This window comes from Pseudozyma flocculosa (assembly GCF_000417875.1).
Source record: "Pseudozyma flocculosa PF-1 unplaced genomic scaffold scaffold00018, whole genome shotgun sequence".
In the NCBI taxonomy this organism is placed as follows: domain Eukaryota; kingdom Fungi; phylum Basidiomycota; class Ustilaginomycetes; order Ustilaginales; family Ustilaginaceae; genus Pseudozyma; species Pseudozyma flocculosa.
Window position 1 is genome coordinate 275,191 of NW_006920886.1, and position 23,231 is coordinate 298,421.

The window sequence follows — 23,231 nt, forward strand, 5'->3', positions numbered from 1 at the left end:
AAACGAGCGCCGCAGGCAGCCCCCCCGAGGGCGCCGCTGGGTGGAGGCGAGGCGAGGCGAACCAGAGGCTTCCAAGCCTTCCTGCTGGCTCAGCCGCCGTCCATCCTTCTCCCTCTTCCTCACCCCACCGTACCATACCAAACCGCACTGCTGCTGCTGCTGTCACCGCTCTCTGCCACCTCTATTGCGCATCGCCCTCTGATGCTGGCGAATACACTCACACCTGCCTCTCGCTGCGTCTTCTCGGCGCCATGGCGCTCCACACGGTCCAGCCTCCGCCTGGCGCGCAGCGTCCCTCAGCGGCCAGCCTCGATCCTGCGGCTAAAATCCACCTTGACCACCGTCGAACCCTCGCCCGACGCAGACAGAGAGGTACCCACACCTCTGCTCTTCCTCTCGGCGCCCAAATGGACATCTGAGCCCGCCTGCAAGCAACTCTACGCCAACTACGTCTCGGCCTCGTCGTCGCGCGGCTACCAGTCCCTGCTGCTCGATCTTGACCCGGAAGTCGACCTGGCCAGCATCAGGGACTCTTCGGCCCTCCTAGAACTCTTTGAGCAAGAAGCGGTCAGCACGCTCCGCTCAGCACAGGGCGGCTCACCCTTCCCGCCCGTCCTCGTCGCAAAGGGCCTCGCCGCCATCATTGCACAGGCCTACGTCTCCTCTCACCCGCTCTCGGCCCTCCAGCTCGTCGACCCGCCGCTCAACAACGCACTTCTCGCAAAGCAGCATCCACACCTCCTCCCTTCCCCCCTCGACGAGTTCAAGTTCCACACACAGTTCCCCCTCCGCGTCGTGTGGAGCCAGCAGGAGCTGCAGCGCCACAAGGACCAGGGCATCCCCTGGTACGAGATCCACCGCATCGAGCACCTCCGGGAAGAAGAGGCAGACGAGAGCCTCGACAGGTTCGTCTTTGCCGACGAGGATCACGCCGTCAGCGACACCCTGACCTGGCTCGAGGACGAGGTCGGAGTGTGAGTGACGACGTCGGCGGCGGTCTCGAGGCTGCGCTCAGCGTGGGCAGCAAGGGAAAGCCCACTGAAGCGTCTTTGCCTTGTCTTCACCTCCGCGCCATCGACGTCGTCTACCCTCTTTTGCCAGGACAGGTGAAAGCGTTCCCGCGTCCGTGCAGAGCGATGCATCCGCGTTGATCGCCTCGGACAACGTCGACCTCTTCGACGACATCCAAGACGTCGGCGACCACGACGACCATCTGGACGAAGCATCGAGCGAGTCCGACCAATTAGAAACGCAGGAGGAACCGATAGACCCGTCGGACGGCGATGCCGCTGCTACGACCAGCAGGGCATCGAGGGCAGCGCCCAAGACGCTGCCGGCGTGGTTCAACGAGGGCAGCTACGTGCTGCAACCGCACTCGCGCAAGTACCCGCTCACGCTCGACGAGCGGCACCTCACGGAATCCTTTATCCGCGGCTCGGGCCCGGGCGGACAGGCCATCAACAAGCTCTCGACAAACGTCCAGCTGGTCCACGTCCCCACTTCGACGCGCGTCACCTGCCAGGAGACGCGCTCGCGCCTGCGCAACCGCGAGCTGGCGCGGCGCAGGATGAGCAGGATCCTAGAGGACCTCGTCCGCCAGCAGGTCGGTGGTTCGAGCAGGATCGAGAGAGAAGTCGAGACGCAGAGGAAGAGGAAGGCCAACAAGAAAAAGAAGCAGGGCAAGCGGAGGCGGGAGAGAGAGAGGGAAAAGGCCGAGGCGGGGACCGGGGCCGGGGCGGGGCCTGCGCAGCATCAGGCCGACTGAGGCACGCGGGTGTCGCGTCGAGCGAAAGAGACAGGTTCAGGCGGAAGTATCGACGATGGCAACGGCATGCGGCGTGATCGACATTGCAAAAAGGTCTCGGTGCGTGTTCGTCTGTCTAGCGGGGCGATCGGCCACGTCGTCTATGCCTGTGCCTCGGCCTTGACCTCCTGGACAAAGGCGCGCATGACCTCGACGAGTTTCTGCACCTGTTCGACGGTGACGGCGTTGTAGAGGCTGGTGCGGATGCCGCCGACGCTGCGGTGGCCCTTGACCTGGACGATGTGGTGCTCGGCGCAGCGCTTGGCGAAGCGGTCCTCGAGCGCCTCGTCGGGCGTGGCCGTGCCCGGGCGGGCGATGCGGAAGGTGACGTTCATCCTGCTCCTGGCGCCGGGCTGGCGGACAGTGGGGATGAGGATGCCCTCGCTGGCGTCGATGGCGTCGTAGACGAGCCGGCTCTTTTGCTGGGCGCGCTCCGTGGCGCCCTGAACACCGCCCTTGTTGCGCAGCAGGTCGTCGAAGACGAGGCCAGAGGCGTAGATGGCAAACATGGGCGGGGTGTTGTAGAGCGAGGCGTTGTCGAGCATGTTTTTGTAGACGAGCGTCGTGGGGATGCGCGGGCCGCCGTGCTCGACGCCCAGGTCCGGGTCGACGACGAGGCTCTTGCGCACAATGACGACCGTCACGCCGGACGGCCCGACGTTTTTCTGGGCGCCAAAGAAGATGAGCGAGTGGGCGGCCACGTCGATGGGCCGCGAGAGGATGTTGGAGCTGCAGTCGGCGACGATGGGGACCGTGTCGCGGTACTCTTTTGGCAGGCGGTCGATGGGGAAGCCCGGGTTGGGGAACTCGACGCCGTCGACGGTCTCGTTGTCGCAGTAGTACAGGAAGGCCGGCTTGGACTGGGCGGGGCTGAGGTTCCAGGTGGACACCTCTGGGATCATTCCGAACTTGCCATCGGCCCCCTCTGCCTTTCTGGCGTCGACAGCGACGTTTGCGTTGAAGCCCAGCCGCCTCGCCTCCTTGACCGCCTTGCTGGTCCAGGATCCGGTGACGACGTAGTCGCAGGGCGGGCCCTGTCCGTTATTGTTGCGGACGTAGTCTGGGTTGTGAACTGCATGGGCAGCGAGGAGGTTGAGGGCGGTGGCCGAGAACTGCTCCGTGCCGCCACCCTGGACAAAGAGGACGGCATAGTCGTCTGGGATGGCGAGGAGCGCGCGGAGGTCGGCCTCTGCCTTTTCAATGACCTTTTTGAACGTGCCGGAGCGGTGGGAGAGCTCTGTGAGGCCCATGCCGGTGCCGTCGTGGTCGAGGATGCCCTGTGCGGCGGTGAGGAGAACCGAGGTGGGGAGCGACGAGGGCCCTGCGCCGAGGTTGATGGTCTGGTCGCGCTGCGACAGATCGAGAGTGGGCGGTGGTGCCGACATGATGTGTGCTGGCTACTGTGCGTCTGCGGTGGCGTTGGCCGGTGGTGACGGTGATGAAGGCGGTGGTGGTGAAGGGGGAAAGTGGAAAAGGGAAACGAGGGCAGGTAGGGAGGGGTACAGTTGATGAGGGCGGCCACGAGTCGAGCCAAATGCTTTCGTGACTCGCCACGGCGCTCAGACATTCCGAGCCCCTCGAACTCGGATCTCGGGTGGGGGCAGCGACTGCCAGGGGACCCTGTGGGCCCGCGAGAAGGCCTCGAGTCCAGCCGCGCTCGGATCAGGCTGCCTCGCTCCTCTGGACCTTCCTCCACGACCATCCACCCGAATCATCCTTCCTACCGCCGCCATTGGCCAGCATCTTCTCCCGGATCAACCGCTGCCATGGACGCCGAACATGACCAACAGCAGCAGCAACAGCAGGCGGATGCCAACGGCACCGCAGGCGCAGCCCAGATCAGCACATCCTTCTTCCCGCCCCCGCCCCAGGTCTACCTTAAGTACACCCGGCGCAACCTCGCCCTCCTCTCGGTGCTCCAGTCACACCGCCTAGGTCCAGAAGAGACACCATGGGAATTTCTAGATCCCGAAGCGCGCATGCAGCGCCAGACGGGCATTCTCCGCGACCACTTGCGCCAGGTCAGGGCCCGCAAGCGCCGCCGGAAACTCGAAAAGGCCGACGACGCGCACGCGCACGACGCGGGCGGTGACGACGTCAAGATGCAAGAGGCTGGCTTCGCAGACGGTGATGAAGAAGCTGCGAACGACGACGAGGAGCTGCCAGACTTTGACCTCCTCCTCGAGCTCGACCGACCAAAGGTCGAATGGATCGAGGAAGACGGCGGCTATACCGTGTTTGGGCAGCACTGGCCAGTGAGTATCTCGACAATATCGCTCAGTGTCGGTCCAAGAGCTCACTGAAGTTTCTGCTCGCATTCTGAACCTCGCTTGCTTGTTGACCAGATACCGGACGTCACGCCGACGTTGGAGGAGCTCGGCATACCCACGATACTGCCGCCCAGTACCACCGCCGGTAAGTCTGGCCACTGTCTTTTCAGCATCCACCATCACGCCCGACTCGCTCGCTGATGCCCTTGCCTTGGTCACCTTGGATGCCCTGGACCCGCAGACCGCAAGCAACAGCTCACGACTCTGCTGCAAAGCCTGCTGCACACCTACCGCGCCCTGACCTCGGACCTCTTACGTCCGGCGCAGCCCTACGACGTGTGGGTGCCCGCCGCCGCGCCGGATCCGGCGGCGCAAGAGGGGGCGGGGCAGCCGGTGCAGCCTCCTATGGGCTTCTGGACGCAGTCGACCGAGGCCAAGGACCGGCTGCAGCATATCCAGAACGTCGTCATCAACATGCAGTTTCTCATCAACGAGCTGAGGCCGACGCAGGCGAGGGAGACGCTCAAGCTCATGATGCAGATGCAGCTGCAGCGCAGGAGGGAAGAGACGGCGCTGATACGGCAGCGGTGCGAGCAGATGCGGGAAAAGGTCGAGAGTATCCGGCGGATGGTGCGGGACGGCGAGTAGGCTCTGATGAGCTCGACGTCGGAGCAATGAAAAGTCGAGTCGGTCTGGCCAAGGCCATGGTGGGTTGCGGTTCGTCGTCTGAACAAGGGCGTATCCGAGCGCGCCTTGTACGATGTCGATGTAGTCGTCGTCTGACTAGGGCAAGCACGTCGAGGAGGCGCCGAGAGAGTAGGAGGCTGCTTGAGCACCACCAAATTCGGATCACGGGCGGCGGTCGATGCGTGCCTGCCTGCCTGCCTGCCTGCCTGCCATGCACGGTGGCGAGGCAAAGTTGAAGGGACGGCCACCGCGGCTCGAAGGCCTCCTCCACATCCGACGCCTGCGTCGTTCGTTGCCGCCTTGCTCTAATCTCCCTAGAGCTCCAGGTTGCCGTCCCGCGACCATGTTCCTCCTTCCCCTCCGCCCGCTTTGCTGCAAAGCACAGCGTCTCGGTCCATTCCACCTCTTCCGATCCGTCTCGACCTCGGTCTCGAACTCTGTGTCGATGCCATCCGGCAGCAATTCCTTGCGCGACCTGTCGCAATGGAGCATCGCCGAGCTGCAGCGCGAGACAAAGCGGTACGGCTTCAAGCCCTCAAAGTCGCGGCCCGTCCTCCTCGAACAGCTCCGCGCCGTCTACATGGCGCTCGGCACGGACCAGGAGGGCGGTGGCGATGTCGGCTTCGTACCGCCCGACATCCACGACAGTTTTGCGGATGAAGAGGTGCAGCGGGTGGAACAGGACGATGGCGTGGCGGCATTGGCGACCGGGAAGTCAAAGGGGAAGGCCAAGGCAAAGGGGAGGAAGAGCGACCCAATCGACCTCTCGGATCTAGAATCGCCCCCAGCGAGAAGAAGGAGGCTGGTCGACTCCTGCATAGGCGGCCGCGGTCTGCTCAATGCGGTCGAGGAGCAAGGCGGACAAGAGGTCGAAGAAGAGGGCGACCTCACCAGACAGCTCCGTCTCGAGGCGGCCTCGACGTCTTCATCAGTCTCGTCCGACGACGTCCCGCTCTCCACCCTGTTCCCAATACCCTCTACATCATCACCCTCATCCTCCCCTCTCAAACGCGATGCCAAGACCAAGCCCAAGTCCAAATCGTCCAAGGCAGCCGCGGCCACCACAGCTTCGGGTCAATCGCTGCCCTACCACGAGTTCGCAGCCTGCATACGCAGCGACGAGCAGCTCTACGACCGCATCCTTCGGTACGAGCCCATCCCGCTCGACGAGGTCGTCAGCATCCTCGCAAAGTCGGCCATCCACATCGACACGGGCAGGAAAAAGGAACTGCTCAAGGTCTGGCTCGACCGGCAGTCGATCTGCTTCTACTCCGAGGAGCTCACGGGCAGGAGGAGAGCCAGGCATTGACGGCTTTAAAGCCGAAGCGACATCGACTGCTGCCTGCGTCGCAATCGAGGAGCATCGCCCGTCACCTCTCCCGTCCTCGCTCCCGTCTGCGCGCGACAAGCCAGCCAGCCGCACTGCGAAGCCCGCCGCGGGAGGACGCCGCAGATGGGATCAGAGGCACCGCACGATGAAGACAATGCTTGCCACTTCAAATGGGACAGGACGGCCATGCGTTCTCTCCCTTTGCGATAAAGAAAAGGGAAGGGCGGACAAGGAACTAAAGGGGAAAAGAGGGACACGGGGGCAAGGCGAAGAAGGCGAAGGGGTGGCAGGAAGGACGGGGATGAAGTGGGTGGAACTGGAACGACGCCTTCACCAAGTCGATTGCCCGGCCAGCGAGCAATCCACAAGGCGAAGCTGGGATGTGGGGACGACGATGGCGAGGGGACTGGGTTCGAGTGCTCCGTGACAAGCTGGTAAAGGGGACTGGAGACGTCGCGAGGGGCGCAGCCGCCTTCAGACGGGGCAGGACCTATCGAGCGGATCAAGGGGCGAGGAGAAGCAACAGGAACTCTTCAGCATCTCCGCCGGCCTTGACACTCAACCCGATCGGCCGGCCGGCCGCCCGACCGACGACTCTGACGCGCAGGCCGAGGGCGAGGAAGGATGCGGGGTCGATGCGCCTGCCTACCTCTTGCGGCCCTGGCCCTTGCCACCCGCCTTGTGGTGGTGGCCCTTGTGCTTGTGCTTGCGCGAGTGCGCCTTGCCGGCGCCAACGACCTTGTGCTTGGTCTGGGTGCTGTTGCTCTGCGCCAGACGCGAGACGCCCATCTTGCCGCTGTCCGAGCCATCGTCGCTGCTGCTCGACGAGTGCGAGGACGATGACGATGACGAAGACGACGAAGACGACGACGACGACGACGAAGTGATTTCGGACCACTGACTCTTGCTCCACCCGGTCGGGAATTGCTGGCTGGAGAACCTGTGGGGGCGCGGGCGGAGCGAACGCATGGGGTGATGATGTACGGATCAGCATACTGGTGCTCGATACGCATGCATCGCGACACGGGTCGATGCGAAGGGGCCGTGATGACAGCGGCAGCACTCACCACTTAAACAGGTTCCTGGGCGAGCCGTCGTCGTTGAAAAAGGCGCCGAGGTTGCTCAGGAAGCCGTCGGGCGGGCTGTTGATCTGGAAGCTGCCGGTCCAGACGCCGCGGGCAACCTTTCCGGTGGTCTGCATCCAGGTGAAGGCCTTCTGGACAAAGGAATCGACCTCCTGCTGGCTCGGGTTGCTCTTGCTGGTGAGGCCCATCTCGGTGAGCCAGATGGGCAGGCCAGGGTAGACGCCCGAGAGGTCGTCGACGTACTTCTGCAGCTTGTCAAAGTCGCCCTTGTCGCCGTACCAGTGGGCCGCAACGAAGCCGATGCTGCAGTCGTGGCAAGCCTTCTTGAACTCCTGCAGCCACTGGATGTTCCAGCAGATCTGGGGGCTCGATACCTGGATGCCCTGGTCGGCCAGCGGCTGCATCTCTTGCCTGAAGAGGTCAGCGGCGTCCTGCGGGCTCATGTTGGCCTGGCCGGCGATGTCGGGCTCGTTCAAAAAGGCGACAAACTTGGGACGCTTCTTGGCCATCTCCTTTTTGCGCTGCCTCCACTGGTCAAGCTTCTGGCGGCCCCAAAGCATCGGCACGAAGTCGACGTTCTGCTTGTCGAGCTCCGGGACGGGGCCATCGGCCCAATGGAGGTAGAAGGTGATGAGATCGCCCAGGTCGAGGCCATTGAGGATGTCGTTGTTGACGCCCCAAATGAGGCCACGCTGGAATGGCCCGGACCCAGACCGGCACAAGGCCTCAGCGACGAGCGGCAAGAGCAAGACGAGGGGGCTGAAGAAGCGCATGGTGAAGTAGACGGTGAGGGCGAAGCTCGATGCGAGGGGGAAGCTTGACGCGCCGTTATCCGTTCAGGGCAGGCTCGCGGGCGGTGGAGTTGGCGAAATGTGGCCGGACGACGAGAGCGAGTGTGAAGGCGGTCAGGCCGGACGAGGAGCGTAGCTGACTAGGTGACGATGTCCAGCAGCGTCTGTGTTGATGGGATCCGGAAGGACAGAGGGGCGCACAAGCGTGTTTAAGAGGAGGGGAGAGGAGGTGGACAAGGTCGATGGTGGCAAAGAAGAGAGGAGGGGCGTGGATCTGGGAAGAGGGGGAGGTGAGAGGATGTGAAGAGGATGAGGGGGGAGATGAAGCAAGGGGAAGGGAGCAGCGATGATGTGTTGGGTCGGGGCTGCCGGGACGTCGTCCAAAGGTCCCTCTAGTTAGACAGCACCGCTCCATTGGCGCTTGAGAACGGGGGCCCGGGGCTGTGCTCCCCTGCAAAGCCCCCCTGTGCACATACATACAAACATCGACAGCTCAGCTCTTCGTACGTAGGATTTGTACGTCTGATCCCCGGTCCGTCCGACACGCTGTAGGTAAGGCCATCGATCTGTATGCCGGCCCTCGCCGTCCAGCTGCGAGCCCTTTAGTGGCGCTTGGACCGCTCGGGCAGCCGTGCCGTAGGATGCTGCTCAGGAATACATGTATATGTGTAGCTTGGTTCGAGGTCGACCCTTTGTCTGACCTGGGGGGCCCGTCTACATTGGAGCGAGCTTGGTGGATCGTCGGCCGGTCATCCCCCTTTGTCGTCTGATGAGTTGGGGGTTCAGAGAGGTGGGGCGGCCATCAAACCGAGCTGCGGCGCTGGCAAAGCCAACCCACCCCACCTCGTCGGCCGCCAGACCGGTCGGACTAGGACCGACCGACCCTCGAACCACACCGTGCTGGTGCCTCTTGCATGTACGCAGTTATGCTTACACCTAGCCTGCCGGACGGCCAAAGCGGTCCGACGAGCTACAACCGGCCATCCGTTTGTAGACAAAGGGATGAGGAGGGACGATGGCCCCTAACCCACCTGGCTGCGTTGGACGCGCGCACCATGATCAACCAGAGAGCGGCGCCGAGGGGTGCAGCGACGGTAAACCGAAGAGCTGCGCCGCCATGCCAGGAGTCAAGCCGGGCAGGGCCAGCAGAGCTGCGACCAGGGAGGAGAGGCAGGCTGGCGACGGAGACGGAGAGATGCCGGCGGCGAAGAGGGTGCGGTCGGAGAGGCAAACGAGCGGGCGGAGTAGCAAGCGCGACCAAGGCGTCGCTCGCCCTGTCCAAAATCGCCTCCAACCGTCGGCCCACGCCGCACCGGCCGCTCACAGCGCCATCGAAACTGCTGGCATGGGACCCTCTTTTTCCCTTGCTGGCCAGCGGCAGTGGGGCCCGCCTGCATCAGCTGCAGGCAGGCAGGTCATTGGCGTGGCTTTCCAAGGTGCCGACCTCCGCCGATTCCCACTCTCCCTCTAGAAGCCTACGTCCTGCCTCTAATCTGGCTTCGCCGTAGTTTGGCTCGAACGATGTTGTGCGTGTATGGTGCCAGCCTTCACACTCTGGCGTACGTCCTAGTTTCAACGGTAAAAAGGCGTCGAAAAACGGCACGAGAACTGACCGGAGAGGGTGTCACCACTCGAAGGGAGGCGGTCCGGCCACATTCTCATTGTTTCCTTCTCTCCACCGCATCGCCGAGCACTCTCCTGCGTCAACCCCTGCCTCGTCTTCAATGGGAAAGCCAAGGCAGGAAAGGGCATGGGCAGGGCGTGGCGGAGGGCGGAGGGCGTAGGGCCACGCCATGACGATCAGGACTAAGATCTGCCACAGACAACGCGTCTTCTCGCCCCAAAAGCCACCGCCGCCGTGCGCAGGACAAGAGAAGGTGCGGGCCCGAAGAGTGCATGCACGAGCAGCGGAGACGGGATCCTCCTCGCAGCCGGCCAACCTGCCATGCGGCCGCGGAACCCAGCCGTTGGCCGGCCTCCGAGCCAGCTCCTGCTCGTCGACGACGCCACACGCAGAGCTTTTGTCCTTCATCGCCATTCGCACCGGTCTTGTTGCGGTCCGATAGCATAACATTACGTTACTACGGTCCAGAGGGCGCTGCGGTCCGCTGCGTGAGTCTGCTACGGAACGGGCTCCGGTAGCGCCGTCAGTGGAGACCTTCGCGACCACCTCCGACCAGCACGCCGAATCCAGCAGCGACCAGGGCGCAGCCCAGCACGCTGGCAAGCTTGAGCTCCCGCCCGAGCAGCACGTCGGCGATCTCGACGAGCACCGTCGTCAGAAGGCAGCTGACGCTCGCAAGCACCGGCCCCCACAGCGACAGCAGAATCATAAACGCAGCGTTGAAAAAGATGCCGCACGTCACCACCACGCCAATCGAAAACACCGTCCAGAGGTTCGGCGGCAGCTCAAACCTCTCCCAACCCAGGTAGTGAGCCGCGGGCAGGCCCAGCCAGAGGCAGCAGAGCGTCACCAGCCCTATCCCCGACGTCATAAGGTTGGCATGGAGCCCAAAGGGCAGCGGCGGTGGGATCGAAGTGTCCCGATGGATGTCGCGCGACGACTTGCCCCGGTCAGGTTGACCGCCATCGTCACCATCACCGTCGTCGCCGCAGACAGCGTCGTGATAATCCGCCGCCGAGGCATGGTGGCGGCTCTGTCGCTTGGTCGACGCGTACGACGGGTTGCGGTGCAGTCGGTGGGCGCCGTGTTGGATCTCCTCTGCCTCGCCCTCGTCGAGCTCGCTCTCGGTCACGTCGCTCTCGTCATCGCCGTACTGCACCGCCCTGGCCTGCACCCTCACCCCGTTGCTGTCAGCACCTTCGTCCTTCTTGACGTCGGCGGAACCGACATCGCCATCGGCGGCTAGCTCTGCTGGTGGCGTCATGGTCTGGTAAGACGAGTATGGGTCGCCATCGCTGCTGGCAGAATGGTTCCAGATCGAAGATCTCTCGCCTGCCAGCAGATGCGACAGCCTGTCTCTTGCGCTGCCGTCCTTGATGTCGGCCGTCTCGTCATCGTCATCGTTCGCGCCGTCCTCGCTTTCACCCAGTACGTGTCGCTGGACGTCATCCGCCTGGTCCTTCTTGACCGTCGCCCTTCGAGTCTCGTCGAGAAGGCCTTGGCCCTCCATTCCGGCTTGGTCGGCCGCGCGAGATCCGTGATGCTCGAGATAGCTCCTTGATCGGCGTCGCTGAGCGCTCCCGACGGCCGAGTAGAGATCGCGCTGCTTCTCCTCGTCTGGCAGTGTGCCAATCAGCTTGAAGGCCATCTCGTAGGCCGCCATGGTGACAGCGCCGACCAGGGCGAGCAGGTTGCCGAGCATCGGGTTGGAGAACTTGGGCGTCTCAGCCTGTGTCTCGCCGTCCGCCCCGGCTCTCGGCGCGAGGGGCACGAGCGCCGCGAACGCCGCTCGTCGCAGCATTGTCTCGGCAGCGAGGAGCGTGGCGTTCGACGCGGGCGCGTCGGGCTTGCCATACACTGGATCGAGCTCCTTTGGCTGCTTGCGGTGCTCAGCGCCGCCGTATGCCACGACTACTACGCCGAAGCAGGCCAGCAGGACAGAGAACACCTTGCGCTGCAACGGATGGAGAGCGGAACATGGGCATCAGAGGCGCCGGCGTCCATCAGCCAGGCTGTTCCGTTCTCGGACCAAGCATGCGGCGGCATCGCACCCACCTTCTGCCACTTTTCGCCCAGGAACCAGACGGAAAAGACGAGTGCCCACACGGAAAAGGTGTTGTAGATGGCGGTGATGTCGGCCATCGACGTCATCGGGACCGCCGAGTACCAGCTGAGGGCAGGGACGGTGATGCCGAGGGTGAGGATGGCGAGAAGACCGAGCAGACGGATGGCGTCAAAGCCGATGCGGTCCTCGAGCCAGGCGCCCAGCGAGCGTGCTCCGGTGTGCAGTTTGAGTCTGGCGTCACCGTCCTCGAGATCGACCTGGTTCCACTCGGGCATTGTCGCGGCAGCACCATCGTCGCGGCCGGCGTCGGTCTCGACTCCACGCCCGCTGGCGATGCTGAGACGCCTTCGGACCGCGTCGGGACCTTGACGGGGGAGGGGCGCCGAAGGGGTGCGAAGCTGCCATCTCAGATTCTGAGAGATGAGGTGCAGGTAATGCGAGAGCGGGTACCGGGTCGAGTAGCAGAGGATGGCGAGGTGCGCGGGGAAGAGGACGGTGAAGGCGCTGTGGCCGAGATACCTGCAGATGTTCCAAGATACGGCAATGAGGGTGAAGGGCGGAGGTGACGGCTGCTGTCAGCGGGAGAGCAGGCGAGGGGCGCACCGAGGTCGTCTGCACCGGCGCCAGACGCACAGCGAGAGGAATGGCTTGCGGTAGTTGAGCGCCTGCTGCACATACTGTGCGCACTCGGTCTGCAGCGTGTAGGCGACGAGGCTGAGGACGAAAGCACCTAGGGCCTGTTGCCGCAGCGAGGGTCGAGGGTCAGGAAGAACAGCATCAGGTGACTGGCTAGCGGTTTCGGACCGGAGCGGACGCAGCGTACCTTGTTGCCGCCTGGCAGCTTAGTGAGCTGGCCCTTATGCCTGTTGGGTCGAGGCTGCGGGCTGCGGGCGTCTTCATCGAGCGCTGTCCAGCCTTGCGAGGCTTGCGATGCGGGCCTAGGCATGCTTGAGGCGGGACGGCAAAAGGTCCAAGTGTGCAAAGGGGGGAGGGGGGAAAGTAGAAGTGGCTATCTGATGGGCGGCATTCGTCCGAGGTCTGCGAGGGGAGGAGGCGCTTGTCTGTTCGGTGGGTGGGTGCGGTTGTGCCCGCAGCTTGGCGGTGATTTGAGATGCAATGTCGTGAACAGACGATGGGGAAAGGATATGGGACGAACAGGTAGCCGTGGTGGTGGGGCAGATGGGAGCCGGAGGGGTCCAGTCAAAGTTGCAGGCAGTCGAGCTAGGCAGGGTACGTACGGTGTCGGGCTGTTGTCGGCATGGGCGCCAGCGCACGGGGCGCAACCGATGGCACCGCTCCAGAGGGGGCCAACCGCACCGCTTGCCACGCGGCAACATGCACATGATGCTCGAATCGCGGACGCTGGCTTCCTCCTTGGCTCCTCGATCCTCTTCCACCACCGCACCGCACCGCGCCTGGATCCTGCCACCATCCGGCCACTCGCCAGCCTCTCGGATCACACCAACACGGCCTCGACATCGACCGCACCAGCCATGGCAGCAGCCACGGCACCCTCGTCTGCATCCCTGCCAGCGGACCTCGCCGCGGTCCACTCGAGCTTCCTCCGATCCAACCGCGAAATCCACAGCTTCCAGCTGCCACGCTTACACTCGTGCTCCACAGCCGCCGCCCTCGCAGACTACGAGTCCGAGGTCAGCGCTTCCATAGACGGCCTCAAGCGAACGCTCCTGGACCTCGAACTCGCCATCGACGATGCCGAAACATCACGCGAGCGAGACCCACTCGCAACCATCGTCAGACAACTTAAAACCGAGCTCGAAACGTAAGAGTACCCTTCGAGAGCTGCCCGCGTCTGTGTGTGTCGGGAATGCCCATGCTAATGACCCTACATCGCGTCGCTTCCCCTCTGCCTGTTCCGCAGAACAAGACAGGCGACGAGAAAGGCGCTCATCGCCGCTCGCCGCAACGTCGAAAACTCTCGTACCGCATCGGCCCGCGAGGGTCTTAAGCTGGCGGCCGACAGCGCAAAAGAGCGCACCGGTGGCCGCGGCGGAGGGTCAAGGTGAGCACAGCCCAACGCGACCCGCCCATGCATCCTCGCACCTCATCCTGCCTGACAAGAAAGAAAAAGAAAAAACACTGCTGACCACGCCGCTTGCTCTTCTCCCTGCCGCTCGACGCCCCCAGCGGCGAGGACAAGCTCATGACAACGTCGCAAGACGTCACGGACGCGTTGCGCCGTACCGTGACGCTCATGTCGGCCGAGCTCGAGAAGTCGGCGCTGTCGTCGTCGCTCCTCGAAGAGTCGTCGCAGACGCTCACCACGCTCTCGTCGCAGTACGGCTCGCTCTCGACGCTCATGGCCAACTCGGCGCACATCATCAAGACCATGGAGCGCGAGGACCTGATCGGCAAGGGCATCCTCGCCGCTTCCATGCTCTTCTTCCTCGGCTGCGTCGCCTATATTCTCTACGTCCGCCTCGTCAGCCGCGGCTTCGGCATCCTGGCCTTTTTCTGGCGGATACTTGGCCTTGGCAGGCTGTTCGGCGGCGGCGGAGGCGTTCGGTCGGTCGACGATATCAAGGAGAAGATCGACATGCTGGAGACGGCGGCAGCCACGACAACAGCGTCACTCGGCAAGGCGGTCAAGGAAGCGGTACGATCGATGCCGCCATCGCTGGCGGCCACCGCCATCACCTCGGCCGCCATGGCGGGCGCCACAAAGACAGCGGCCGCCCCCTCCCACGAGGCAGAGGCGGTGGTCGAGGAGGCGGTCTGGGACGGCCACGGCCGGCTCAATGACCTGAGTGCTAACCCGCTGGTCGACAGTGTGGAGCCAGCGGGCCCCTTTGGCGGCGAGGCGTCCAACCCGACTCGACAGTACACACGCCCGACGGAGCGGGTGGAGCTCTGATCTGCTGGCGCCCGCTTCCTTTTCCGTTCTCACGTCAACCTCAATGCTGTAACACTAGACATCGACGCCGATCCTTCTCGCCTCTGCCTGAATGTCGCCACTGCCGCAGCGGTATGAGTGAGGCTTCGACGACTGCAGCAAGAATCGCCGGGATCGGGTTGATGGAGTCTGATCGCATTGCAACGCTGTCGAGGCGGAACGCAGTTCGACTATGCGGAGACGGGCTGCTCGACGGCGGCTTCGGGCGCTGTAAGCACCTTGTTGCCGAGTCGCGGTGCCGAGGCTGCGGTCACAAACTCGGTGGGAACAGGCAGCTTCGCAGACGCTAGTCGGAGCGCTGTGGGGCCGGGGGACACGCAAGGACGGTGGAGGCCGGAGTAAAGAAGGGGGTCAGCAGGACGTTCTAGGATGAAGCGCTGAAGGCCTACCGCTCATGGCGGCCAGCTCGACATTCACCCTCCTTTGCCACCTCGAGACGGATCTCTACAGGTCCACCGATCTCAAAGATGACCTTGCCCATCGATGCGCTGTTGACGCCGCGGCCGCGAAGAGACGAGAGGTGCCCGTCAGCTGCGGAACGCTTCCATGATCCTGTCTCGAGGCTCAGCCGTTGGGCGGCAGCGACGGGGCAGCCACTCACCTGCACGCCCAGTACTCGAAAGCGCCTTTACCCTTGCCCATACGAGTCTCGTTGCCCTTGACGCAGACGGGGACGTCGGGGAAGACACGGAGGAAGACCTGAGCGCCCTTGATGACCTTGAGCTTCCTCTTGAGCGCCGTCTCAGCGGCCACGAGCTGCTTTGCGGTAAGCTTGGCGGGTGCGAGGAGGCGAAGGCCGTAGACGCCCTCCTGGACTGTGGTGCCCTTGAGGGAGCCGCCGGTGTTGAAGGGGAGGCGGATCTTGTGCGCCTTGCGGTACTTTGTCCGCCGCGGAGCAAGCTGGGAGCGGTGCCTGACGGCGCCGAGGTGCGAAGAGGGCGAGAGCGCGGAGGGTGTGGCGGCGGGGCGGAGCGATGGTCGGGACGAGGATGCGAGGTGGAGCGACCGCGTGCTGGGCGCGAAGAGGTGTGCGCTCCCTTGTGTGGTCGCTGGGGAGCGGGCGGTCGAAGAGAGGCCGAGCCTTGCGAAGGATGCGGTTATTGACGAGAACATGTCGGGCGGTGCGAGAGTGGTTCCAAGACACAGCTGTGAGGATGAGGAGTCGGAGGGCAGGGATGAAGGCTAGTCGGAAACCACGACGGGTTGCGAGAAGGTTGCGTTAGAGGAGTGGGCAGCCGCCGGCGGGAGCGTCAGAAGGTGCAGCTTGGCAGCTGCGCGGTTTTTCCCGCCTGCCCGACCGACCGCCCTCCGAGGCGGTGGGTGCGGTCCTCGGAGCCGAAACTTGATGCAGCTTCCCGCCCCTCTGATGTCACCGCCGTGTGTGCTCGGCCCGATTGCTCCACATCGGCGGCGGCCTGGCACGCGGCCCCCTCGGTCCCTCGGTCCCCCGTTCAAGGGCCCACCACCATCAACCTTTCCGCCACCACGGCCCTTTTCCCCTTGCACTGACGCCACCCTCTGACCCGGCATTTCACGAACATAGCGACGACACGCAGGACCTGTCTCCCACGTGCGCCTCGCCCACCAAGCACCGCACCTCGACCTTCAGACCCCGGGTCCGTACCCAAATGTCGACCGCGGACCGCGTCTACGAGCAGCAGAACGACAGTGCCCTCGACGCCCTCTACTCGAAGGTCTCCTCGCTCCGCTCCGTCACCCTCGATATCCACGACGACTCGGAGCGCCAGCGCAGCGGTCTCCTCTCCACCACCTCGGACCAGTTTGACAACTTTGGCTCCTCCCTCTCTCGCACTTCCGGTCACCTCTCACGTACCATCTCCCAGGGCGCCCGCAACCACCGCCTCACACTCTACATCGTCGCCGGGTTCGTGGGCCTCTGGCTTCTCTGGAAGCTCTTTCGGTAGGCATCGCTAGCTCGAGCATACGGCGAACATGCTGAGGCATCGCACGCTCAGAGCTCTGCAGAGGGTGGCCCGCCAGAGCCTCGAAGCGGGCAGGCCCAGTCGACAACTCAGCTTTGCGGCCAGCAACGCCCGTCACGCCCCTCTAGCAGGCCAACTCGCAAAATTTCCCCGCTCCTTGCAATCATCATGCGTGGGGCACGGGCGGTTCAATTCCACGTCTGCAGTTGCACCCCTCAAGTCTTGTCCCTCGTGCGGCGAGGCCCAAGCCCTCGAGTCCCTCTCCTGCCCGTCCTGCTCCTCGCTGCAGCCGCTCCCTTCAGACATCGACTACTACAAGGCCCTCGACCTCGACCTCGCCAAAGTTGGTCGGGGAGGATGGGACGTCGACCCCGCAGCGCTCAAGCGCGTCTGGCGTTTGCGCATGGCCGTCACCCACCCGGACCGGATGAGCGGCCGCAGCGAAAAGGAGCAGCAGATTGGCGCACAGCAGTCGGCCCTCATCAACCGTGCCTATGAGACCCTCATGCAGCCCCTCCTCCGCGCTCAGTACCTGCTTGAGCGCCACAACGCTCCGCCCGTCGGCGAGGCCGACTCGTTGGAGGACCCTGAGCTGCTGATGGAGGTCATGGAGCTGCGCGAGAAGCTCGAGGAGGCCCAGAGCGAGCAGGAGGCGACCAGTGTCAGGGAGGAGAATCAAAGTGAGCCATCTCTGCCGCGCGCCGGCCCGCTGCCATGTCGCTTTTCTCCCAGAGGAAAGTCTTCTGACGCCGATGGTGTTGGCTTTCACTCCTTCTGCTTGCTCACACAGAATTCCTCGACGCCGCGGTGGAGGAGCTCGGCAAGGCGTTCGGGTCCAGCCCGCCCAACCTCGAGACGGCACGCAAGGCGGCCGTCGAGCTCCGCTACTGGACCAACATTGACAAGGCTGCGCGCGAATGGAGCCCCGGCAAGCGTGTCGAGCTGCAGCACTGAGGGCGCGCCGCGCACGTGTACATAGCTGGCAGAGCACAAGCCGGCAAGCATCGTTGATTCAGGGGCTCGCCATGTGGGGAGAGAAGGAAAAAGAGCGCCGCAGTTCGACTGAAAGGGCGCCGCACATGCTTTGATGCGCCAGCTTGCGATGTCAATCGGGGAGGAGTACGCTTCCGGTCTCAATGCGACCCAGACTCAAGCTGGCCACCTGGGTTAGAGTCTCGCTGATGCTCCCGGTGGGATCGCAAAAGCTTGACGACGGACGCAACGATGGATCTGCTCAAATGAGTTTCTGGTGCGATGCCGTCCGCACTTGTGGCGACGCCGCGTTGGCGGCGGTACTGACCCCCGCCTACCGTCTTCGAACGATGGAGTCGATGGGATGGGGCCAGTCGAGCTGAAACGGTTCGCGTCGCGGGGCTCGGACTGTCTTGCTCAGTTCTTGCCGCGAGGACCGCTCGCCAACTAGTCGCTGCGGCTGACGACGGTGCTTGCGTCGTCGTCGAGCCGAACCATGGTGGTCACTAGTGGAACGCCGGCCTGCACCTTGATCTCTGCAGCGGTGTGACCACTCCCGGCCATCAAGAGCGGCGTAGGAGATACCCGCTTTGTGTGAGCTATTCCAAAAGAAGTAGATGCGACTGCGGTAAACAACAGCGCGGGGCGACGTTCCTTCGGCGATGGAAAAGTTCTTGTTGTCAACGACGCTGGTAGAAGTGAGGGAAGACAGCAAACTGCGAAGGACGGTGGGAGCAAATTGCTGTGGAGACCTGTTCCGCACCACCACTCCGAATCGGTGGTCGTCTTTGCAAAGCGTTCTGATCCGCACCAATGCGGGCACCATCGGAGTCATCAGTGCGGGAGGCAAAGAGCGGCTGTGGTTCGAGAGGACGGCGAGGAGGACGGCAGGTCCGCAAACTGAAGCCACCGCACCTTTGCCCTTCGATCTGATCAACCAGAAACGCTGGTCGATTGACAAGCCAGTCAGAAGCATACTTCCGCGCAGGCGTACAGCGGTACAAGAACTTGCCACAGGCGGAGGGAGCTCTGCCTGCTTTGCCCTGCAGGGCCACTTTTAAACTCCTGCTTGATGGAGTTTCGGCTTCAGAGCACAGCGGTTCCGGCCAGCCTTCTGCGACCGGTGGCGGATTACTTCGCCAGCCAGCAAAGTCGACATGAATCGCTGTGATGGTTTGACGGGCCATTCCTGCTGCTGTCTACGAGGCTATGACTGCGATGCATACGATGACGAATGAGCCGATGACGGCTTTACCAAGGACTCTCCAGCGCACTGCTAGGCCAGCTCGATGACCTGTGCGCCTTGCGCCCCAGTCACAGGCGTAATGGTGCACGCGCCCTCAGCCCGCTTATCGTCGTCGGTCATGATTGAGGCCGGCGCCCGTGCTCAGAGTCTGATCCGATCTTCATGCCCCAGACAGACTGGTTCGCCTGCCTCCGCCTGGCTTTCAGGTCAGTCGGCGTCGAGGAATGATCCGTAGGCGCTCGGGCGATGACTGTCATCATCACTGCTGACGGAGGCGCTCGCCTCGCGATGGCGCGACAGGCCGCTGAGCACACGCAACGCCTACAGGCGTCACTGGCTGCCGCGAAGCTCCTTCGCTGTTCCCACGGCCGTATGCCCTCCAAGCTGTGATCTTCTGACTGGTACAGCAGCTCGTTGGTGGCTGCTCGCCCGCCTCTGCATCGAGCTGGCCTAGTATCGCAGGCAAGGTCCTGTCAGCGCGTTCGCCGGCTCCTTGGGGCGAAAATTGGCGTTGGTGGCCGTCATCGCCCTTCAAGCCTCTTGACTAAGCGTCGAAGACTCGAAGCCGTACTGGCGCACGACCTTGGATGATCAGGCTTCAGTCGCTCTGTCTTTGTACCACCGCATACCCCTTCACCGTGAAGCAGCGTATCAACCAGCTTGCAAGATCCTGATGCAGCATAGACGTTGGCCAGCGACGCAGCTTCTCCTACCGTATAAGAGGACCTCGGTCGCAAGGAACCGTGTCATGGAAGCTCAACTCCCTCTTCCCATACACGGCCTCTCAAAGCTCGGACGGCGTTCTTACTCAACCACGCTCAATTTGTAGCCGCCGCCAATATCTCGTTCCGCCCTACGTGACTCTCCGCGACACTCCTTGCTCCTGGCCTCGTTTTCAGTCAGGCCTCTCCGGCATCTCTTTGTCGACGTTTCCTTACTGCGACTGAGGCTTCCGCCATGCTCAAACGACTGCGAGCGCTGCTGTTGCTCCTTGCCGTAGTCCTATGGGCTCAAGCAAGCACGACCGATGCCACATCGCCCGGTCGCCGCCTCGTCGGCTTTGAGAGACGATTCAACGCCCCGAGCCGACGTCATCGAGACAATGTCAAGTCGGTGTTGGAACGGCGCCTGATGATGCCGGGAATGGGTGGTGGAATGCCTGGGATGGGCGGTGGAGGTATGCCAGATATGGGAGGAGGCGGCGGAATGCCTGATCTGGGGGGAGGTGGCGGCGGAATGCCTGGATTGGGAGGACAAGGTGGCGGCGGAGGAGGTGGCGGAGGAGGAGGAGGCGGACTTTCCAGCCTGATGGGCGGGATGGGCGGTGCGCCAGGTGGTGGCGGGGCTGCTCCTCCAGCTTCGAGCCCAGCTGCTGCTGACGCTCCTGCTGCAAACGCTCCTGCTGCAAACGTCCCGGCTGCAAACGCTCCTGCTGCAAACGCTCCTGCTGCAAACGCTCCTGCTGCAAACGCTCCTGCTGCAAACGCTCCTACTGCTCCTGCCGCTCCTGCCGCTCCTGCCGCTCCTGCCGCCTTCGCCCCTCCCAACGCCGCCGCCGCTCCCAACGCTCCGGCTGCTCCTGTCGCTGCAAATCCTCTCACTCCCAACGCTCCGGCCGCAAGCATTTCCGCTCAGAACACTCCTCCTGCTGGGGGAGCAGCTGGTGTTCCTGCCAGTTCTGGAGCTAGCAGCGGTGCAGGCGGTGAAGGTGCCGCCCCAAGCGGTGCCGCTCTCGGTCACGGAATCAGTGGTCGGGGAGCAGACTCGACGGCCGGAACGCAGACGGCGAGCAAGATCCTCGACACGGTCGGATCCGGTCTGGGTGCTGGTGGCCTGGCCATGCCCGCGGGGATCGTCAAGGCAGTCGGAAGCGGCCTCAGACAGTAGTGTGGTCTCAGGCTGACGCGAATAGATGCGATCCGACGATCCGGCGCGCTACACCGCTCCTGTCGCCTCCCTTTTCTGGCGCCGATGCCAGAGAATCGCTCAAGTCTGCAATCCTTGTTGAGTTCTTCGGAGTGACGGTCCTGAGAGGAGCCCGGGACGTCTCAGCAGAAGATGGCTAGAGAGATGGCTGCGGCCTCGGTGCGCATCAACTCTGGCAACGATATGGCCGTTGATGTGAGGCTGGTGTGCGGGGCGGTGCAGGAGGGACTGGAACCGATATTCGAAGATCAAGGGCGGGGCAGGCGCTTGCAATGGAGAGATGTTGATGGCTCGTCGGGTTGCGCTTCTGCTGCGAACGGCCTCGAGAGCCCTCTTAATTTCAGTGGTGCCAGGAATGGCCAGCGTGATGGACGGCTCGATCTTACCTTTCATGTGCCCTTGTATGACGTGGCGGTCATTGAGGACGGATGCGCGCGCCCATTCGACCACTCAGAGGAATCATGAATCATGAATGTATGTACGATGAAACCTAGCTCGTTGCACCCTTGCCGCGGCCGACGAGGGTCGAGGGTCGAGGGTAGACGTGATGATAGGAGTCTCTGCCCGGCGCTTGCTACGGTCACTGTAGCTTAGAGCGATGAAGATCGCTCCTTTGCCAAAGAGGCCGGTCAGCCGAACGAGGGACCGACTCGCCTGGCGGCGGGGGCGGAGGACAGTAGTCACCAGTCGAGAGGGCCTCTGGTTGGCCACGATGCCTACGATGCTCTCGGTGCCTGATGGAGGGTTTACGAGGTTGCGATGCCAGCCGTGGGGCGTCGGTGGTTGATGCATGGTAAGTTACCTAGTGGTTTGTGAGTAGTGGAAGCCTCCCGTCTAGCAAAGGATGACGCGCTGGCGGTCCCGACGACCAGGTTGCCGACGCGGCTGCGGATGTCTGAGGCGGGGCGACTAACCGACGTGGGCGCCAAGATTGATCATATAAATAAATGCACGTTTTTCAGCGCGCACTAAAGATTATTGCGCCCGACGCCCGGCCCGTCCATCTAGGCGCCCGCGTCCGCAACCTCGCGGCACCTCTGCCACTTCTGAAAGGCAAACACAACCAGTAGTCATGACGCCAAGTGAGGTCTGGCCTGCCTCCCTCCCATCACCACCGCCACCGCCCTCACCACCGCTTCGCTGCACTGCACTGCACCGGTCCGCGTGCGTGGCAAGGTAACAGAGCCTATCGGCTCCTCACTTCCAAACCGTGGGCAGGCAGCGTCCTCGCAGCCTTGAATCATTCCCTTCTCTGCGTGCGCCACTGCTCTCTGAGCGTCTCCTTCTCCTCGTCTACCTTCTGGCATTCCCTCTCTCGCGAAACCGACCGCAAACTTCCGCGACGCCCTCTCGAGATGGCCAATCTGTGCCCCAATGACGGCTCGGGTCGCCGCACCAAGCCGTTATGTCGCGCCCAACGCCTCTGCACGGCTCAGCAGCCACGAAGCGTCCCCTTGCCCCGGTGCGCGTGACGGGCAGCTCGATGGCCAACCCCAACAACACGCCTTTAGAACCGGTACAAACGTCCAGCCCTCACCCATGACTATCTTGTGGCCCCGCAGCTCCACACCTCACCATCCACTCGCGGCACTCATCTGTCCGCGCAGATGAGCAGTTCGAGCCATTTTCACCAGCAAGCCCTCTCGAGGCCGTCGACAGGCTCAAATCGTCTGCGGGCATCTCGTGTGGTATTAAAGGCGAAGGAACGCATCCCTTGGGATCCTTCAGGCCACCTCTTCCTCCTCACTATCGCCCAAACAAGATCAGGACATCTCTCGTTTAATCTGCACCAGGGTAGATCAGGTTCGAGCACCCCTCGACACGATCGCTTTGCATTGCCCTACCCTGAAGTCGAAACGACCAAGCCCCTCTACTGCACTCCCCATCGGCGCGCTCGTACCGAGTCCTTACCTTTCACCATGGCCACTTTCAAGGCAGCCATCCTCGTCGCCCTAGTGCTCTGGTGCCTCCAAGCTTTGACCGTCAGCGCCACGACGCCTGACAATATCTTCGAGGGAAAACGAAGCATCGCACCCAGCCGGCGTCACCGAGGGGCTGCAAAGTCGGGCTTCGATCGCCGACTCATGATGGGCGGTATGATGCCTGGCATGATGGGCGGCGGGGGCGGCTTCCCAGGTATGGGCGGCGGGGGCGGCTTCCCAGGTATGGGCGGCGGGGGCGGCCTACCTGGGCTCGGTGCTGGCGGCGGGGGAGGAGGCTTGTCCAACTTAATGGGCGGCCTGGGAGGGGCGGGCGGCGGCGATGCCGGGAGCAGCACTGCAGGTGCCGGTGGTACTTCTGGCGGCCCCTCTCCCGGCAGTGCTCCTGTACCCGCCTCCAAGGCTGCGGTTGTTCCGGTTGGCGGCACTGGCGCTGCTCCCCCTACGGGTGGTAGCGGTACCGCTTCTCCCGCCGCTGCCGGCAGCACTACCCCCGCACCTCTGCTAGTGGCAAAACGTCCCTGCTGCTGATGACGGCGCTGCCAGCCCTGCCGCCGGTGGTGGCACTGCTAGCCCTGCTGCTGATGACGGCGCTGCCAGCCCTGCCGCCGGTGGTGGCACTGCTAGCCCTGCT

The 23,231-nt window shown here is 63.4% G+C and overlaps 11 protein-coding genes across 11 annotated transcripts; 6 read left to right on the forward strand and 5 right to left on the reverse strand.

Moving 5' to 3' along the window:
* Positions 1-201: 201 nt before the first annotated feature.
* PFL1_05176 (uncharacterized protein) lies at positions 202-1,765 on the forward strand (the record flags this gene model as incomplete). The annotated part of the gene is made up of 2 exons (XM_007882706.1): positions 202-974; positions 1,102-1,765. 2 exons carry the CDS (start codon positions 202-204, stop codon positions 1,763-1,765), a joined length of 1,437 nt encoding a protein of 478 aa, XP_007880897.1.
* Positions 1,766-1,905: 140 nt separating this feature from the next.
* PFL1_05177 (uncharacterized protein) lies at positions 1,906-3,189 on the reverse strand (the record flags this gene model as incomplete). Its single annotated transcript, XM_007882707.1, has 1 exon — positions 1,906-3,189. One exon carries the CDS (start codon positions 3,187-3,189, stop codon positions 1,906-1,908), a length of 1,284 nt encoding a protein of 427 aa, XP_007880898.1.
* A 381-nt stretch (positions 3,190-3,570) lies between these two features.
* Positions 3,571-4,722, forward strand: PFL1_05178 (uncharacterized protein; the record flags this gene model as incomplete). The annotated part of the gene is made up of 3 exons (XM_007882708.1): positions 3,571-4,059; positions 4,150-4,219; positions 4,316-4,722. The coding sequence occupies 3 exons, from the start codon at positions 3,571-3,573 to the stop codon at positions 4,720-4,722; spliced, it is 966 nt and encodes a 321-aa protein (XP_007880899.1).
* Positions 4,723-5,104: 382 nt separating this feature from the next.
* Positions 5,105-6,070, forward strand: PFL1_06889 (uncharacterized protein; the record flags this gene model as incomplete). Its single annotated transcript, XM_007882807.1, has 1 exon — positions 5,105-6,070. One exon carries the CDS (start codon positions 5,105-5,107, stop codon positions 6,068-6,070), a length of 966 nt encoding a protein of 321 aa, XP_007880998.1.
* Positions 6,071-6,736: 666 nt separating this feature from the next.
* On the reverse strand, positions 6,737-7,949 carry PFL1_05180 (uncharacterized protein; the record flags this gene model as incomplete). Its single annotated transcript, XM_007882709.1, has 2 exons — positions 6,737-7,031; positions 7,159-7,949. The coding sequence occupies 2 exons, from the start codon at positions 7,947-7,949 to the stop codon at positions 6,737-6,739; spliced, it is 1,086 nt and encodes a 361-aa protein (XP_007880900.1).
* A 2,165-nt stretch (positions 7,950-10,114) lies between these two features.
* Positions 10,115-12,602, reverse strand: PFL1_05181 (uncharacterized protein; the record flags this gene model as incomplete). The annotated part of the gene is made up of 4 exons (XM_007882710.1): positions 10,115-11,545; positions 11,647-12,175; positions 12,290-12,393; positions 12,480-12,602. The coding sequence occupies 4 exons, from the start codon at positions 12,600-12,602 to the stop codon at positions 10,115-10,117; spliced, it is 2,187 nt and encodes a 728-aa protein (XP_007880901.1).
* Positions 12,603-13,149: 547 nt separating this feature from the next.
* On the forward strand, positions 13,150-14,531 carry PFL1_05182 (uncharacterized protein; the record flags this gene model as incomplete). The annotated part of the gene is made up of 3 exons (XM_007882711.1): positions 13,150-13,439; positions 13,539-13,679; positions 13,805-14,531. The coding sequence occupies 3 exons, from the start codon at positions 13,150-13,152 to the stop codon at positions 14,529-14,531; spliced, it is 1,158 nt and encodes a 385-aa protein (XP_007880902.1).
* Positions 14,532-14,740: 209 nt separating this feature from the next.
* Positions 14,741-15,683, reverse strand: PFL1_05183 (uncharacterized protein; the record flags this gene model as incomplete). The annotated part of the gene is made up of 3 exons (XM_007882712.1): positions 14,741-14,868; positions 14,988-15,058; positions 15,172-15,683. The coding sequence occupies 3 exons, from the start codon at positions 15,681-15,683 to the stop codon at positions 14,741-14,743; spliced, it is 711 nt and encodes a 236-aa protein (XP_007880903.1).
* An 840-nt stretch (positions 15,684-16,523) lies between these two features.
* PFL1_05184 (uncharacterized protein) lies at positions 16,524-17,467 on the forward strand (the record flags this gene model as incomplete). Its single annotated transcript, XM_007882713.1, has 2 exons — positions 16,524-17,193; positions 17,304-17,467. The coding sequence occupies 2 exons, from the start codon at positions 16,524-16,526 to the stop codon at positions 17,465-17,467; spliced, it is 834 nt and encodes a 277-aa protein (XP_007880904.1).
* A 3,649-nt stretch (positions 17,468-21,116) lies between these two features.
* Positions 21,117-21,449, reverse strand: PFL1_05185 (uncharacterized protein; the record flags this gene model as incomplete). Its single annotated transcript, XM_007882714.1, has 1 exon — positions 21,117-21,449. One exon carries the CDS (start codon positions 21,447-21,449, stop codon positions 21,117-21,119), a length of 333 nt encoding a protein of 110 aa, XP_007880905.1.
* An 815-nt stretch (positions 21,450-22,264) lies between these two features.
* Positions 22,265-23,128, forward strand: PFL1_05186 (uncharacterized protein; the record flags this gene model as incomplete). The annotated part of the gene is made up of 1 exon (XM_007882715.1): positions 22,265-23,128. One exon carries the CDS (start codon positions 22,265-22,267, stop codon positions 23,126-23,128), a length of 864 nt encoding a protein of 287 aa, XP_007880906.1.
* Positions 23,129-23,231: the final 103 nt, after the last annotated feature.